Source organism: Indicator indicator, chromosome 15 (assembly GCF_027791375.1).
Source record: "Indicator indicator isolate 239-I01 chromosome 15, UM_Iind_1.1, whole genome shotgun sequence".
In the NCBI taxonomy this organism is placed as follows: Eukaryota; Metazoa; Chordata; class Aves; order Piciformes; family Indicatoridae; genus Indicator; species Indicator indicator.
Window position 1 is genome coordinate 20,097,019 of NC_072024.1, and position 13,587 is coordinate 20,110,605.

Sequence of the window (13,587 nt, forward strand, 5' to 3'; positions counted from 1 at the left end):
GCTGTTAAAATATTAGCAAGGTAGAGCTCTGATTTAAGATGTTTAGGACAGATGTCTGTTTCCAAAGAGTTTTAAGTTGATAAAAGAGGTTAAGGTTTGATATTTATTTCCTTCTTGACATTTCACAGAGGATAGGTCTGATTGGTGCATGGTTTTAACTAGGTAAATTTTCTTTTTGCCTTGGTGTCCTCATAGGAGAGACTTTTCAAGATGAGTTGCCTTTAACTGCCTAGTTAGAATAAATATAAGGCAGTAATCAAGAGATGACATCTTTTGCTGTAAGGAAGGAGGCTTTGCATCAATAGTCTTCATTCTGACTCGATCAGCAGTAGGTCTGCTCCTGTGTTAGGGCAGTTTGCTTTACCAAAGCCTTGTCACTTCTAGAGAACAGTGTTTTGTGTTTGCCCTGCAGTGCTTGAGTGAAATGTTGATGATGACTTGTGCAATGGTTAATTTAGTAACAAGTCCTCCGTCCTTCAGTGTGCTGGGACACTAGTTCTGACACTAAATCTGTATGGCCTTGAACCTGAACAGGAGCTGCAGTGATTCTTTCTGCTGCTGCTAGTTACTAAGGCTGCTGGTCTGTATGCACAGCATCTAGAAGCTGATCAGACTTAGTAAATGCAAAAGAGACAGCAACTGAGTAATGTTTTGGCTTAAGCTTGTGTGGAAGCTGAAAAGAAAAGGACTGGAAGAGGTACCAGCAAGTTCACTTTAAACTGATTAAGGTGGAGCTGTAGTTCCCTAAATGTGCTAACTTAGCTGAAGTTTGTTTTCTTGGGTTCCTGTGAAAGTTCTAAGATAAACACAGGCATCACTCTGCAAGGGGATCTGGGATGCACAAAGGAAAAACGTTCAGTGCTCAGCTCTGCAATGCGGTTTTGTTTTCCAGCTCTGAGCAAAGACCTGTGGTACTAACGTCCAAATCAAGATTCACCTTTTCTGTCTCTGTGCTGGACCTCGATCTCAAACCATATGAAAGCATTCCTCATCAGTACAAACTTGACGGCAAGATAGTAAACTATTATTTGAAGAATGTACAGGCCAAAGATGACCCAGTTATGTCCAGTCTCTTCAAGGAGAATGAAGACTGCACATTAGTTCTCCATAAAGTGTAACTGTTTCCTTAAGGTTATTTTTATTCAGATACATTAGGAAGTGAAAGATTAATGGAATACAATTATGGTGATTTTATTTTTTTTTCTATTGTGTTCAGTGCATTTTTCAGCTGTGAATGTTTTTGCTTTAAGAAATGATTTCTAATGGGTATGCCTTCTCAGAGACATGGAATAGCACTAAAACACACATTCACTATATAACCTTAATGAATGTATTCAATAGGACAGAGCAGAGCATGTGCCATACCTTGGAACTAGAGGAGAGATCAAATGAATACTGAAAAACTACTTCCTTATAAGTGAGAGAGCACAGAATTAAAGGTATCTGAAGTATTGCACTAACGTAGAAAGCCTAGTTACTAACAAGAGAATTGCCTTGGAGCGTGTGCTTTGAGTCTCACTCATGCCTACTAGGAAGAGGGAATGCTATGATAAAACCAATATATACCTTTAGCATTAAGTCCACTCAAGTGTGTGGCAGGGCCGTGTCACTGCAGGACACTTTCAAGTACTAACATATAAGATCAAAAACACCAGACTGCCTCCAGAAGTTCTATGTGATGACTTCCTATCTATCTAGAGCTTCTGGAACTAAGTGGAAAGGTTAAAGGTGAAGATCTTTCAGGTTTTCACGTGACAGCTTGGCTCAACTCCTCTGACATACTGGTCTTTTCTGTATGTGATATGCTGCTATTGAAGGTGAAACCACAGCTCGCTCTTACCTAAGTGAAGCTGAGCTACAAGAATAATATATTCTGAGTTTTTCAGATGATTTCGGGTCTTTCAGACTGTGTCAGGCAGTGGCATTATGATGTCCCACATACTGCATGTCGTCAGCAGCTGCTTTCAGGCTCGTTTCTAAGTGACACAAAGAAGGTGACGGTACCTGATTTTGTGAAGCTGCAGGGGCTCACTCCTCAGGATGATCACTGAAGCTAAGCCTGCATCACTTCCACAGGTTTGTAAGATGCATGGGAACAGCTGAAGCCTTCTGCCATGCTGCAGTAAAAGCCATCCTCAAGGGAGAGCCCCAGCTGGAGCCTGAGGAAATAGACTGAGGGTGGTGTGACAAAACCTACAAGTGCTTTTCCCATACTGCTGGGGATTACACACCCCAGCCTGTGCAGAGATGCTATTCAAGCTGCAGTGAGCTGCTGTTACCTGGGCACTGGTTTGCTCACTCCTGATGGTCTTAAAGGAATCTGTGTTAGCATTTTAATTATGTATTTATATTAGGAGCTGTGTAATGTTGGAATTTTCCTTTTACCTAAAATTCAAACAGCACAACCAGGAAGCGCTGTAGACTGGCACCACTCAAGGAACAAACATGAACCACAGAGTAATACCACTCACACCGTGTGCTGTGGACAGGGCCCAGTGTTGGCAGCTCTTGGATCCACCTGCAGGTCACAGCTGCCTTGCTGGGATAGTGGCCTGGGCTGCTCCCATCCAAACAGGATGCTACATCAGTGCAGGAAGCTGGCAAGTGACATGGTAACAACCCCTTCTTTGCAAAGAACACCTCAGGAGAGAGCTGGTTTTAAATCCAGACATCCTCCATCTGTTGGACAAGGGAGGAAGAAGGACTCTCCACAGGTGGAAGGTTTTCATGCTGTAACTTGACACATATTTCATGCAAATAGAAGCTTACCTGTGACTAAACAGTTTCATTTTCATGGGAGAAGGAGCTGAAGATGAAAAAAACCTAAAGGTTAGACAAAACTAGCTAAACCAGTAAGATGCCAGTGGAAAAAGTAACAATTTTGCCTGTCTACTGAATTCCAAACTTGAAGTTATCCTGCCTTACACCCAACAAGATCCTTTATTACAAAGTTGGGGTTCATGCAGACTTGACCTGTGGCATTGCTCAGCTGTAGATTCTGCTAGAAGCCAGTCTCAGCTATCAGTTTTTCCTGACCTACCAGAGCAATAGGACAACCATTCTGGTGATCAGGTAGTGGGTTATTCAAATTACAGTATTATACTGTTGCTTTAGCTCTTGGTTTCTCCACCTATTTCACCATTGCCATAAAATGGTTTTGATAACTTACACAGCAGGCAGGTGTGCTGCTTGTTTGGTTACAGCAGCCCTGAACTTTAAGCCTTTTAATTCTACTCAAGAGTCCACAGTTTGTGGTTTTGCCCCCTTGATTTCAGGGATTGCTCCCTACCTGAGAAGGATGTGACTTACAGCTGTATCAGTCTGTCTCCATAAAGCGGTGTTTGTGAGGGCTAGGGCAGGGCAGGAACTCTTCTGAAACTTGCTGAAAGTTCACAGCTGACTTAATGGTACCTCTGAGGGAAGGAAGATGACAAGACAGCTGGCTTGTCTGCTTGATTTCTTCAGGGATGAAGGTATGAAATGTGATGCTTTGTAACATGTTACCTACCAGAACTTTCCCTTAGGAGTAGGAAATCCAAAGGAGGTGCTGCAGTGTGCAGTAGTTAACTGGTCCATCTCCCTCTACAGAAGTGTGGTGGTCCTCTCTTTAGTGCTGTTTCTACTCAACACTTACATTGAGGAAAAAAGTTCCTTCATACAGTTAACCACCCCCTCCCCCCTTTTATTTTTAGCATAGTATGTCTTGAAAATCATCAGATTGTCTCCTTCCACCCTAATTTAATGAGAAAAAACAGAACGCTTTGTTCCGGGAGTCTCTGACTTGTTATTTTAATATCACTGTACTTTTATAGAGCTGTGAAATGGATTTTTATGGACTTGATTTTGACAGTGCATGATCTTTTAACACTTTCCAGGGACCTAGAAAATGTTAAGAAGATAAACCACTCTGGTACATTAATGATTCAGAAAGATAAAATTTATAATGAAATCACTCTGTACATGTAACTATTTTATTTGGCATTTTTGTATTTAAATGGCTGTATTTATTTTCCTGTCATGACAATTTATATATAACGTGCCATAATTGTACAGATAGCATGTTTTATGAGTATGGTTTCTAAATGGAAAATAACTTAATGTTTATATTCAATAAAATTATAGACTGTGTAACACAATATCTTAATTAAAACTACTTTTGGAATTGCTACCTGCTGTCAGTCAGGCTGGTGGTGTTTGTTGTTCTGAGTCAACCACTTTGATCAGGTTCTCGATGGCTGTCTCAATCCCAAAGAGACCCAGGAGGCTTCGGAAGCGGCTGGGGGCATCTTCAACACTTCCCATGTTCTGCTCTGAGACTGCAAGAGAAGTGTAATGATGACCCTGATTGGCACCAACAGCTGCAATGCTGCTGTCAGGGGTAAAAACAGCTACCTGCTGCTCAGGAGAGGAGGACAAAGCTATTTGTAATCACTTTTAAACTATACAGGAGCAATGCCTTCGCCTGGCTGGGCCCAGCAAGGCGTGTTTCTATTTTATCTAAAGAGATGAAAAGGGGAGAGGCGTTCTGCTTGAATCACAGAAGGTTAGGAGCTGGAAGGGACCTTGAAAGATCCGCCTGCCAGAGCAGGATCACCTATACCAGATCCCACAGGAATGCATCCATGTGGGTTTTGAATATCTCCAGAGTAGGAGACTCCATAACCTCCCTGGGCAGCCTGTTCCAATGTTCCATTACCCTCACACTGAAAAATATTTTCCTTGTGTCCCTGTAGTGACCGACCTTACCTTGTTGTGGTACTTTAGTCAGAAGGTCCAGAACAGGTGTAGTTCTCCCTTCTTCATCCAGATGTATCTTCCAAACGACCATCAGTTCAAACCTGTATTGGGCACAGAAGAGTCAGAGAAGTGTTAACAAAGCAACTCTCTAGAAGGTTTCTTCAAAGCACCAAGGACAGTGTTTGGGCTTCACACTCATTGTGCTCTTTAAACAACAAGCTTCATGTTTTCAGTCTCAAGGATTCTGCCCCCTGCACCCCCTGCCCTGTACTTGTCTGTCTCATGAATGGTAAGTTTTCATGGAGTAGTGGTAAAGAGATAGCATCCCCTTTCCTCACCCCTGGCATACTACCTACACCTGGGTCAGGTGCCATGCATTGGATACAGGATGAGAACTAGTTTCAGGAGAAGCTTTTGCATAAACTGATGTTCTGGGTTTGGAATAAGGTCCACCCTGAGAGTGCTCATGGCTTTTAGACTAACACACAAGGATAAACACTCAAGGCCTAGATGCCTGCATCTGTAAAAATTAGTAGTAATAATAATAATAATAATTACTCTTTTTAAGAGTTTTTGTTGGTGTATGAGGCTAATGATTATTTCCAGCTTTGGGAGGGGAGAAGGTGACTACAGCACATGGAGTGAACAACTGAGCAGTTGGCTCCTGCAAGGAAAGCATTTTTCTGCTCAAGTACGTAGTGATTACTTGTAGATTTGCTGCTTTAGAACCTCTTGTCTGCTTTTCTGCATTTTGTGTACCCCCCAGGCCTTGCTTCTAGGAGCCTGCCTTACCGAAAGGAAGGCTTTCCTAGTCCAGTCCTGGGTCTGCACACTAGCAAATCACTTGGAGGGGGAGATTTGACTAATCACAACTGAAAGTTCCCTTTAAGGATGACTTCTCAGCCTTTTGCCACTTCACTGTTAAAAATCCCATGAGAATTCATGCCCAGCTTGTTCTGGGCAAAGCCAGCAAATTAATAAGCAAGTGCATTTCCTACCAACCCACTGAAATGATTAAATTCTGGTATTTCATGATTGTGGATGAGAGGGAATGTGGAATGGAACTGGGAACTGACAAGGGGAAGGAAAACTGTAAAACGAAGCAGTTTATTTTCTAGCTTTGATGGTCTGACAACAATTGATCTCAGCAACCTGGAGCTGAAGCATTCAATTTAAAGAGCAGCTCTGGCTATTATGGCTTATTTGCTAGCTCCACAGACAAATATGAAGGAGGAAGCTATGCTTTATTTCCAGTTGTTTCCATGTAAATTAGGAGAAGGGAACGGTCTGATTCCTTCACAAAATAGCTACTTTTCTTGCCCCCTTACGGCATTCCTGACAGCGGTAATTACATTGTCTTCTGTGAAACTTCAGACATCTATTTTAATGCAGTTTAAAACCCCAAACCTGCCAGAACATGTCTAGCAGGGAGGCCAAACAAATCCAGCATGTGTGGTAGAGTAATAATAACAAATGTCACTGAAATGATCCCTTCCACATAACTGATTTCCTTCTACAACAATGGAAAAATACAGCTACAGTTGCTTTTGGTACTGTGGTAACTGCAATTTTCTTTCCATTCTCTCAGGGCAAGTAGACCAAAACACTTCCAGCCACAGAGAAAGTTACGAGCTGGACCTGCCAGGATGCCCCAGTGGCCTCTGCCTGTGGGAAGGGAAAGCTCCTCCTTCAGGGCAGGGGTAGGAAATGCCTTATCTCAGAGGGTCAGCTGCTGGTGGCCCATCCTGCTGCAGCACAAGGGATGCTGGTCCCTGCAGCTGCCCTGCCTCTTGCTCTGGTCGTGTATTGCAGACAGAAAATCTGACGTTTGCTGATATGAGCAAGGGAGGACACAGCTCACATTCCTAAACTCAGACACTTTCAAAACCAAGACACCAATAAATTTTTCTTTAAAATGCCAATTCAAAGCCTGCAACAACCCCTTCTGGTTTCCCACCTAGCTCTGTAGAAGAATGGGTACACACGGCAGCAACACAACTGACTGACCTAGCTAAGCAGGCCACATGTACATGGCCTCTGCCTGTATTTATTTTTTTTTTCCTCCTAGTGTTTTTAATGTGTGGTTATGGCCCTAAAATGTATCACACCATCTAATCGCTGTGTTCAGTGGCATTCTAAAGCAAGGAGTGACTTTAATATTCAAGCAGACCAATTCTACATAGATTGTTGACACCACATCTCACAATCTTTTCTCTGCAATCAATCAAGAAATGTAATTTTTGACTCACTCAGAAAGTTTGGGATTCCTCAGGATGATATAATCTCCCTGCAGTCCTTCTGGAAGGGTCACAACAGCAGGATACTTGCCCTGTAAATAAGCGAGTTTAAATTAGGTCAGAAAAAAAATCACAAGTAGACAAGGTGGTTTCTAGCGACTTTCTCTACCTTGTAGTTTCTGGTGGTAGTGGATTTTAATATGCCACCACTTATGGCTTGTATTTTTAGTAGTTAATAAGAGTAACAATACTAATTGTTTGACATTTGTGGGTACTTTTACTGTTTTGGTGCTTTGGGATTTTTAGTATCATTGATGTGATATCAAGAGATACTTAAACTGGGTCACCTCAGGGAGAAAAGTAGTACTGTGCACCTGTACAAACAGGTCTTAGAAGTCCTTGTGCAAGAGCTGGAAAACCTTGACAGAGTGCTTTTTAACTGACTTCTGTTGATTTAATAGCACATTGTCACACATCACCATTTCACACACATCCCTCCTCAATTTGAATAACCCTGCTAGCACACCCTGTTTAGCTGCTCCTTTTGAGACACTGGATCACCAACTCCAAGCTGTGCTTTTAAGGCAATGAAATACGAAAAAAAGCACTAGGATCAGGATATCATGGGACAACAGAAACATGACAGAGCTACTGAACTTGCATGTTACTGGGAATTAGAGCCATCTGCAATTATTAAGGTGCCAAGATGGAGCATGGTTCCATTACTTGGTTAGTGCATATTTTAGGGGCTCCACGTGGATAGCTGGAATTATCCAAGACTCCTAACTTTTGCTATCACTATTTTAAAAACAGGTAAAGGAAAGCAGCAGAGCAGCACTGTATGGCTCCTTTCCTTACAAGTTAAGCAGTACGTAAAGCAAAAGGTTACTCAGAGGAGCCACACGCACATTGAGACACTGCACAGCTCCTGTGTGCTACAGCAGCACCAAACACAATCTAGAGGGGGCCTGTTGCCATGAGGACTTGAGTGCTGCTGCTTGCTCTGCTCTCTGCCCTGGATACAAAGCCCTGTTCCAAACCTGGCAGTCTATAAGGTGTGAGAAGCCTGTGGGAGCCCAGCGAGCGCGGCGTGGCCGGGACAGGCATCGTGCCTCACGGAACAGGGCTGCGGAGCTGCGCTTGGAGAAGCGCCGGAGAAAATGAGCTGCGCTCTATGGGATTGTGCCTCATCTGGCAGGCTGGGATGGCTACCAGATGTGACCTTGCTCTGCTGTAGGAATTTATGACAAACTGAAGGGGGTTTGTGCGGAAGGCCAAATGACATAAAACACTTGGAATTTGCCAGTTTTAATTTCTACACAGTATCTAGGGCTGTATTTACCAGGGACACAAAGGCCACAATCTGTCCTGAGGACAAAGACACAAAAGGGGCAGCAACATGCATGGAAGTCACAGCATGAAAACGTGGCTGATCTAAGGTCACTTGTCCAGCAGAACAGGGATCCTTTCTCAGCTTTACTCCCTCTGGAATTCTGCTCCCAAGTTTTTTAGGCTTTCCTTCTCAATAACCCAAGTCTTTGATACTAATTATGTGCTTTCATTTGTCTGGGCACCACAGGGCTCAGAGAATTTGGTGCTTTCTTTACTCCAGGTTACAAATCCTAGACTTTTAGGATTAGTTTTTATCTGACGAAGTCAACTCTTAAGCTCCTTGTTTACAGGAGATCCCCAGTGTACCACAGCTGAACACCATGTCATGTTTTAATCTTTACCCACCCATACTGAGCCCTTTGGGAATCACAAGATAAAACAGATCAGGGGAAATAGAGAAAAGAGGTTCAACTTTCAAAAACGCACCCATGAAGTGTTTGGGAGTTGCTCTATAGTTGCCATAATTGATGCAACTACCCCCAACCAGTCAGTGGGGGTTTGTGTTGTACAGGAGCCAGAGGTATCTCATGGAAATCTCAGTGTGTTTCATTTCCTGTTTCCCATTTCAAGTGTCCTTGTACCTGAGTGTGTGCGGTGGCGAGTTCTGCACATGGGAAGCTGTTATTCCCTGCCATAAATAAATGCCAGAGGTTTGGCAATCCATCCGCATGCTGTGAGAATCTGATCTTGTGGGAGATTCATAAGATTGGGGGGGGAGGTGGGAAATCCAACTTCTTAGCAGGAAAGATCATATCTTAGCAATCCACAAAACACACAAAAAGCCAAAACACAAATAGCTCTCTCAGGCACATTACGTGCTTCCACTGAAGTCACAGCAGCAGCATGGAGCTGTACCTCACCCAGAGCCACGTATGGAGGTGGCTTCCCATTTCACCTCAGGGCAGCTCTGTGAGAGTGATCACGCAGCAGAAGCTGCAGAAGAAAAAACTACTGCATGAGTAACCAAGCAATGTTCAATAGTGACAATCCTTAGGGAATAAGCCCTAGGAAATGCAGTCATCACATAATTTACCTTTTATATTCCATATATGAAATACAATAACTGGCACACCAGACATGCAGCATGGCTAAGCTGCCTCACTCCCAGCACAACTGCAATTCCAGATACACTCTGGGTACCCCATTAGCACCTCACACTCTCTGCAATGCAACTTTCCCAAGGTTTTCCCAGGGAAAAGCCAAGCAATAAGCTGGGTAACAGAAAGACCTGACTCCCTGGAAGGTCCCTTGGGAAAGTCAGCAACTCTTAAGGGATCTTGTAAAGTGGACACCAGGCAACTGAAAGAGATCACACCAAGTAGCACGACACCAGATGGGAAAGATCAGCTACAACTGCATTAAGCAAAACCTGACTTCAATCAAGAAATTTCTTTCCTCAGATGACTTTTAAATGTCAGTTTATGATCAAAACCAAAAGCCCATGCTGTTATTACTTTTGGGCGGAAATCGTTTTTCCAGCTCCTTCAGGAGTCCAAGCAGGGAAGTCTTATGGGAACTTTTGTCCAAAACAGAAAGTCTCAAATCGCAGGGGGACAGCCATGGGGATGGAGCGCACAGCCTGACAGATTCCACACAGACTCACTCCAGTGAGGACACTGGGAGAAACTATTTTTAAACAAAATCTATTCTTTTTCAGCTGTTTAAAGTCACACTGCAGTCTTCTGCATCCCAGAACTCTTCTAAGGAAAAATGTTTCAAGTTACTCAGCTTAAGAGCCATGGCTAAGAAAGCAAAACAAAGCTGGAATGGCAGAAGCTATAGTGGAAGAAGACAGATTTGCTTCTATCCCACTTAGCAAGTAAATAAGCTCTCTGCTCTTAGGTGGGACAATAGTTCACACTTGCTTCTAGTTTTGAACTTGGCATTCTGTCAGAGGACTGCACAGACTGAGTGCTAAGCAAATTGTGCTGCTGAGTCCCCTCATAGCTGTGACTTCTAAATCTACCAAAGATACTCCATTTGTGCTCTGGGTTGGGGTGATGTATGCATATGGTTTGCTCAGCTAAGGCCTCAGCATCATTCGCTGCAGTCACAGACATGGTGGGAGCATCAAGGCCTTAAATAACAACATCAATGTAACTTCAGGAGTTCAAACACCACTTATACAAAAATGATGCAAATCCGAGGTACTGTAGAATACCAATAACATGGTTAAATTCCAGGAGCATTATCCAGTCAAACCCACAGACACCAGCCTGCTACCAGCTGCAAAAATTCAGGTCAGTTCCTGAAGAACCCACCAAGAGCAGAGCCATCCCAGGGCACTGCCTCAACGCTCTCCCAGTGAGAGGAAGTTGGAGTAGCCCTGCTTTCCAACAGCCTCATCCACTAGTTTCAGCCCCAGTCTGATTTGTCAGCTCCAGAAGCCCAGCTCTGAGAACAAACAAAAGAATGTTTTTACTATTACCATGATCAAGTGCCTCAGGTGCTTAAAACCAACAGTCACCAGGCTGTCAAATGAAAACCGGTGCAGAAATTATGTTTTTGGAAATTAGTTTGCATTTCTACTTTTACTAAGCCTTCTGCTAGCCCAGATAATTACAGCTCTGTTTAGGAGATGTGCTCTTAAAAGCATCTGTCCTTAAGCACACTGATAAAGTATTTGGTGCTAATTATGCCCAGAACTCACTCACAAACCCATAACCCAGATCCTCACTCACAAGCCACGTTCCACGTGTCAAACTGAACATCACACTCATGTTTTCAATTGTCTTTCTAGAAATGTAATTAAATTTCTCTGATGAGTTTTGCTTTTAGATATTGGACAATACATTTGTTAATGCCTTTTAATGAACTACAGTATTTTATCCTGTAAGACAGCTGTCACCAACATGAAAATACAGCAAAGGTTTATACTTTATTGATCTTTTTAAAGCACAGTGGCAAGCCCTAAGTCAATCTGTCCAAGAAATTCACCTTTCTTCATACCAACATGCCCCTCAGATTTCAACAGGTGAGCTGGAACAGTCTGCCAATGCCATGCAATTGAGAAATGAGTAGCCAAAGAGAAACTCATCCTATTTTTGGTTCTTTCCTTCCTCTTCACTGCCTGACTGGGCAGAAGCAGCTCTGTCTAAAGTGATATGCACTCAAATCTGAACATGAGGATGAAACAAAAGCCTGTTATGGAGACAGATGAATGTGTGTAAAATAGCTATGGCTTTGAGAAAGATTTTGCCTCAAAGTTGCCCTTTTTTTTTTTTTTTGAGACTTCTTGTCTTTTTCAACAGGAAAAGCCTGGAGCCTTTAGAATATGCCACTGCAGGGGGGCTGGACTAGGTGAAGGTGTCCCTTCCAACCCAAAGCATTCTGTGGCTCTCTGATTTCATGTGCTTGCTAGGAAACAGGTATTGCTGAAGTCCCAGCACCAAATGCAGTTGTGTGTCCAAACCCACATGCTCTAGCAGCACAGTGCTCAAGTGTGGTGTACATTTAGCTTCTGCATCACCACTTCATGGGGCTTTGTGAAGATGAAGGCAGTTTGGTCTCTGCCTGAGAGACAACAATGTTGTAACCTAAGGTCAGTAATTTAAATTAGAGCAAAGTATGGCAACATTTTCAGGAAACACTGTGTTTACCTACATCTCAGTTATAGTGTAAAGCCACAGACATTATTAGCACACCAGAAGTCAAATTTCATCAGATCATCAGGTGCTCAGGAAAATGGCAGCATGCTTTGCTTTTTGGACAAGCATAAATATCAACTTGAAAGAATGGAGATATGTAATGAATTCTACCTATAAAATCAGCTGTCTTGTCTACTACTGCAGGAGCAAAATGGACCAAACCTGTTTCTAACCAATAATATAGAGAATTATAAAAGAGAAATATTTTATAAATGTCTTCCTGCATGTTATATTTTGTCAATGTCTACACTGAAAATGGTTAAAAGTGCTTACAAGGCCTAGAATTATATCTTCAAGTATTTAAAGAATGGCACACTGAAAGTTCAAAACATAAAGGATCTCAAAAGTCACCACGAAGTTTCTCATTTTGTGCAATTAAAGGAACTGAACCCAAGAAAAGAGAATGCAATTTTCCCTTCCACTAAATTACACAGTACACAAACACTGTATTTGCAAAATGGATTTATGAAACTTTACCACTCATAATTATGCCTCAGAATAAACTCATCTTCCATCTTCCCATCCAAGAAAGCATTTTACTCAAGTAAAACAGTCCTGCTGTGATCTGTTAAGCAAACTACAAGTGTCATTAGAACCAGAGAATGAGTTTGCAAAGAGAAGTGCCTGATGAAAAAGCAGTTCTGTCCTGTGCCAGTCCTATTGCCTCTCACACACTGCTCAGTTCCCTTCTTTTCAAACTAAGAGCACCAGTGACACCACCAACCTGCACATTTCCTTTTGAGCTGAGGAAAGGAGGATTTCGGGGGCAGCCTTGAGGAATGACAGCACGAATGCCAACCTGGACAGGGAAAAGCTTTGCAGAAGGTGTTTACCAACATTTCACAGAATCCCAGTATGGTGGTTGAGGTTGGAAGGGACCTCTGGAGATCATCCAGTCCAGCTCCCCTGCTAAAGCAGGGACACCCAGAATAGGTTGCTCAGGATCATGCCCAAGCAGGTTTGGACTCTCTTCAGAGAAGGAGACTCCAAAACCTCTCTGGGCAGCCAGGTCCAAGGCTCTGGCATGCACACAGCAATGAAGTTTTTTCTCTACGTTCAACTGGAACTTCCTGTGTTCTAGTTTGAGCTCATTGTCCCTTGTCTTGTCACTGGGCACCACTGAAGAGAGTCTGGCCCTATCCTCTTGCCCCACACCCTTTACCCTTTGCTGAGCTTTGAGCAGATCCCCTCTCAGGCTGCTCTTCTCCAGGCTAAACAGCCCCAGGTTTTTCAGCCTTTCCTCCTCACAGAGTTGTTGTCAGTTCCCTCAGCATATTTGCAGCCTCCACTGGACTGTGTCTAGTAGCTCTTTGTCCCTCTTTCCTCCCAAGCTCAGGACACTTGGTTTCCTTCAGTCATACACTTACAGCTGGGTACTTGAATGAAATTTGCTCTAGAACCCCCTAGTTTGGGCTCTGCAGATCTGCATGTTTTAGTGGATGGGATCTGTAAGTCAGGAGTTACAAATCACTTCACCAAGACTTAAGGTTAAGTCAATGCTCCACACTAATACCTGAAGCCAGCTGGGAGGAAGCCTTGCTCCTTGCAGCCCCAAACCCCTGTAGCAGGAGCAA

General features: G+C 43.1%; 2 protein-coding genes across 2 annotated transcripts in view; one reads left to right on the forward strand and one right to left on the reverse strand.

Moving 5' to 3' along the window:
- Nucleotides 1-1,118, forward strand: part of IPPK (inositol-pentakisphosphate 2-kinase) — a 32,622-nt gene extending 31,504 nt beyond the window's left edge. The window contains exon 13 of the mRNA XM_054387446.1: nt 893-1,118. Within this exon, the coding sequence (XP_054243421.1) occupies nt 893-1,118 (226 nt within the window). The remainder of the gene's footprint in view (nt 1-892) is intronic.
- A 3,061-nt stretch (nt 1,119-4,179) lies between these two features.
- CENPP (centromere protein P) overlaps nt 4,180-13,587 on the reverse strand; it is a 138,464-nt gene continuing 129,056 nt past the window's right edge. Inside the window, exons 6-8 of the mRNA XM_054387228.1 lie at nt 6,987-7,066; nt 4,747-4,838; nt 4,180-4,316 (exon numbers count right to left, since the gene is read on the reverse strand). Coding sequence (XP_054243203.1) covers nt 4,180-4,316; nt 4,747-4,838; nt 6,987-7,066 — 309 coding nt within the window. The remainder of the gene's footprint in view (nt 4,317-4,746; nt 4,839-6,986; nt 7,067-13,587) is intronic.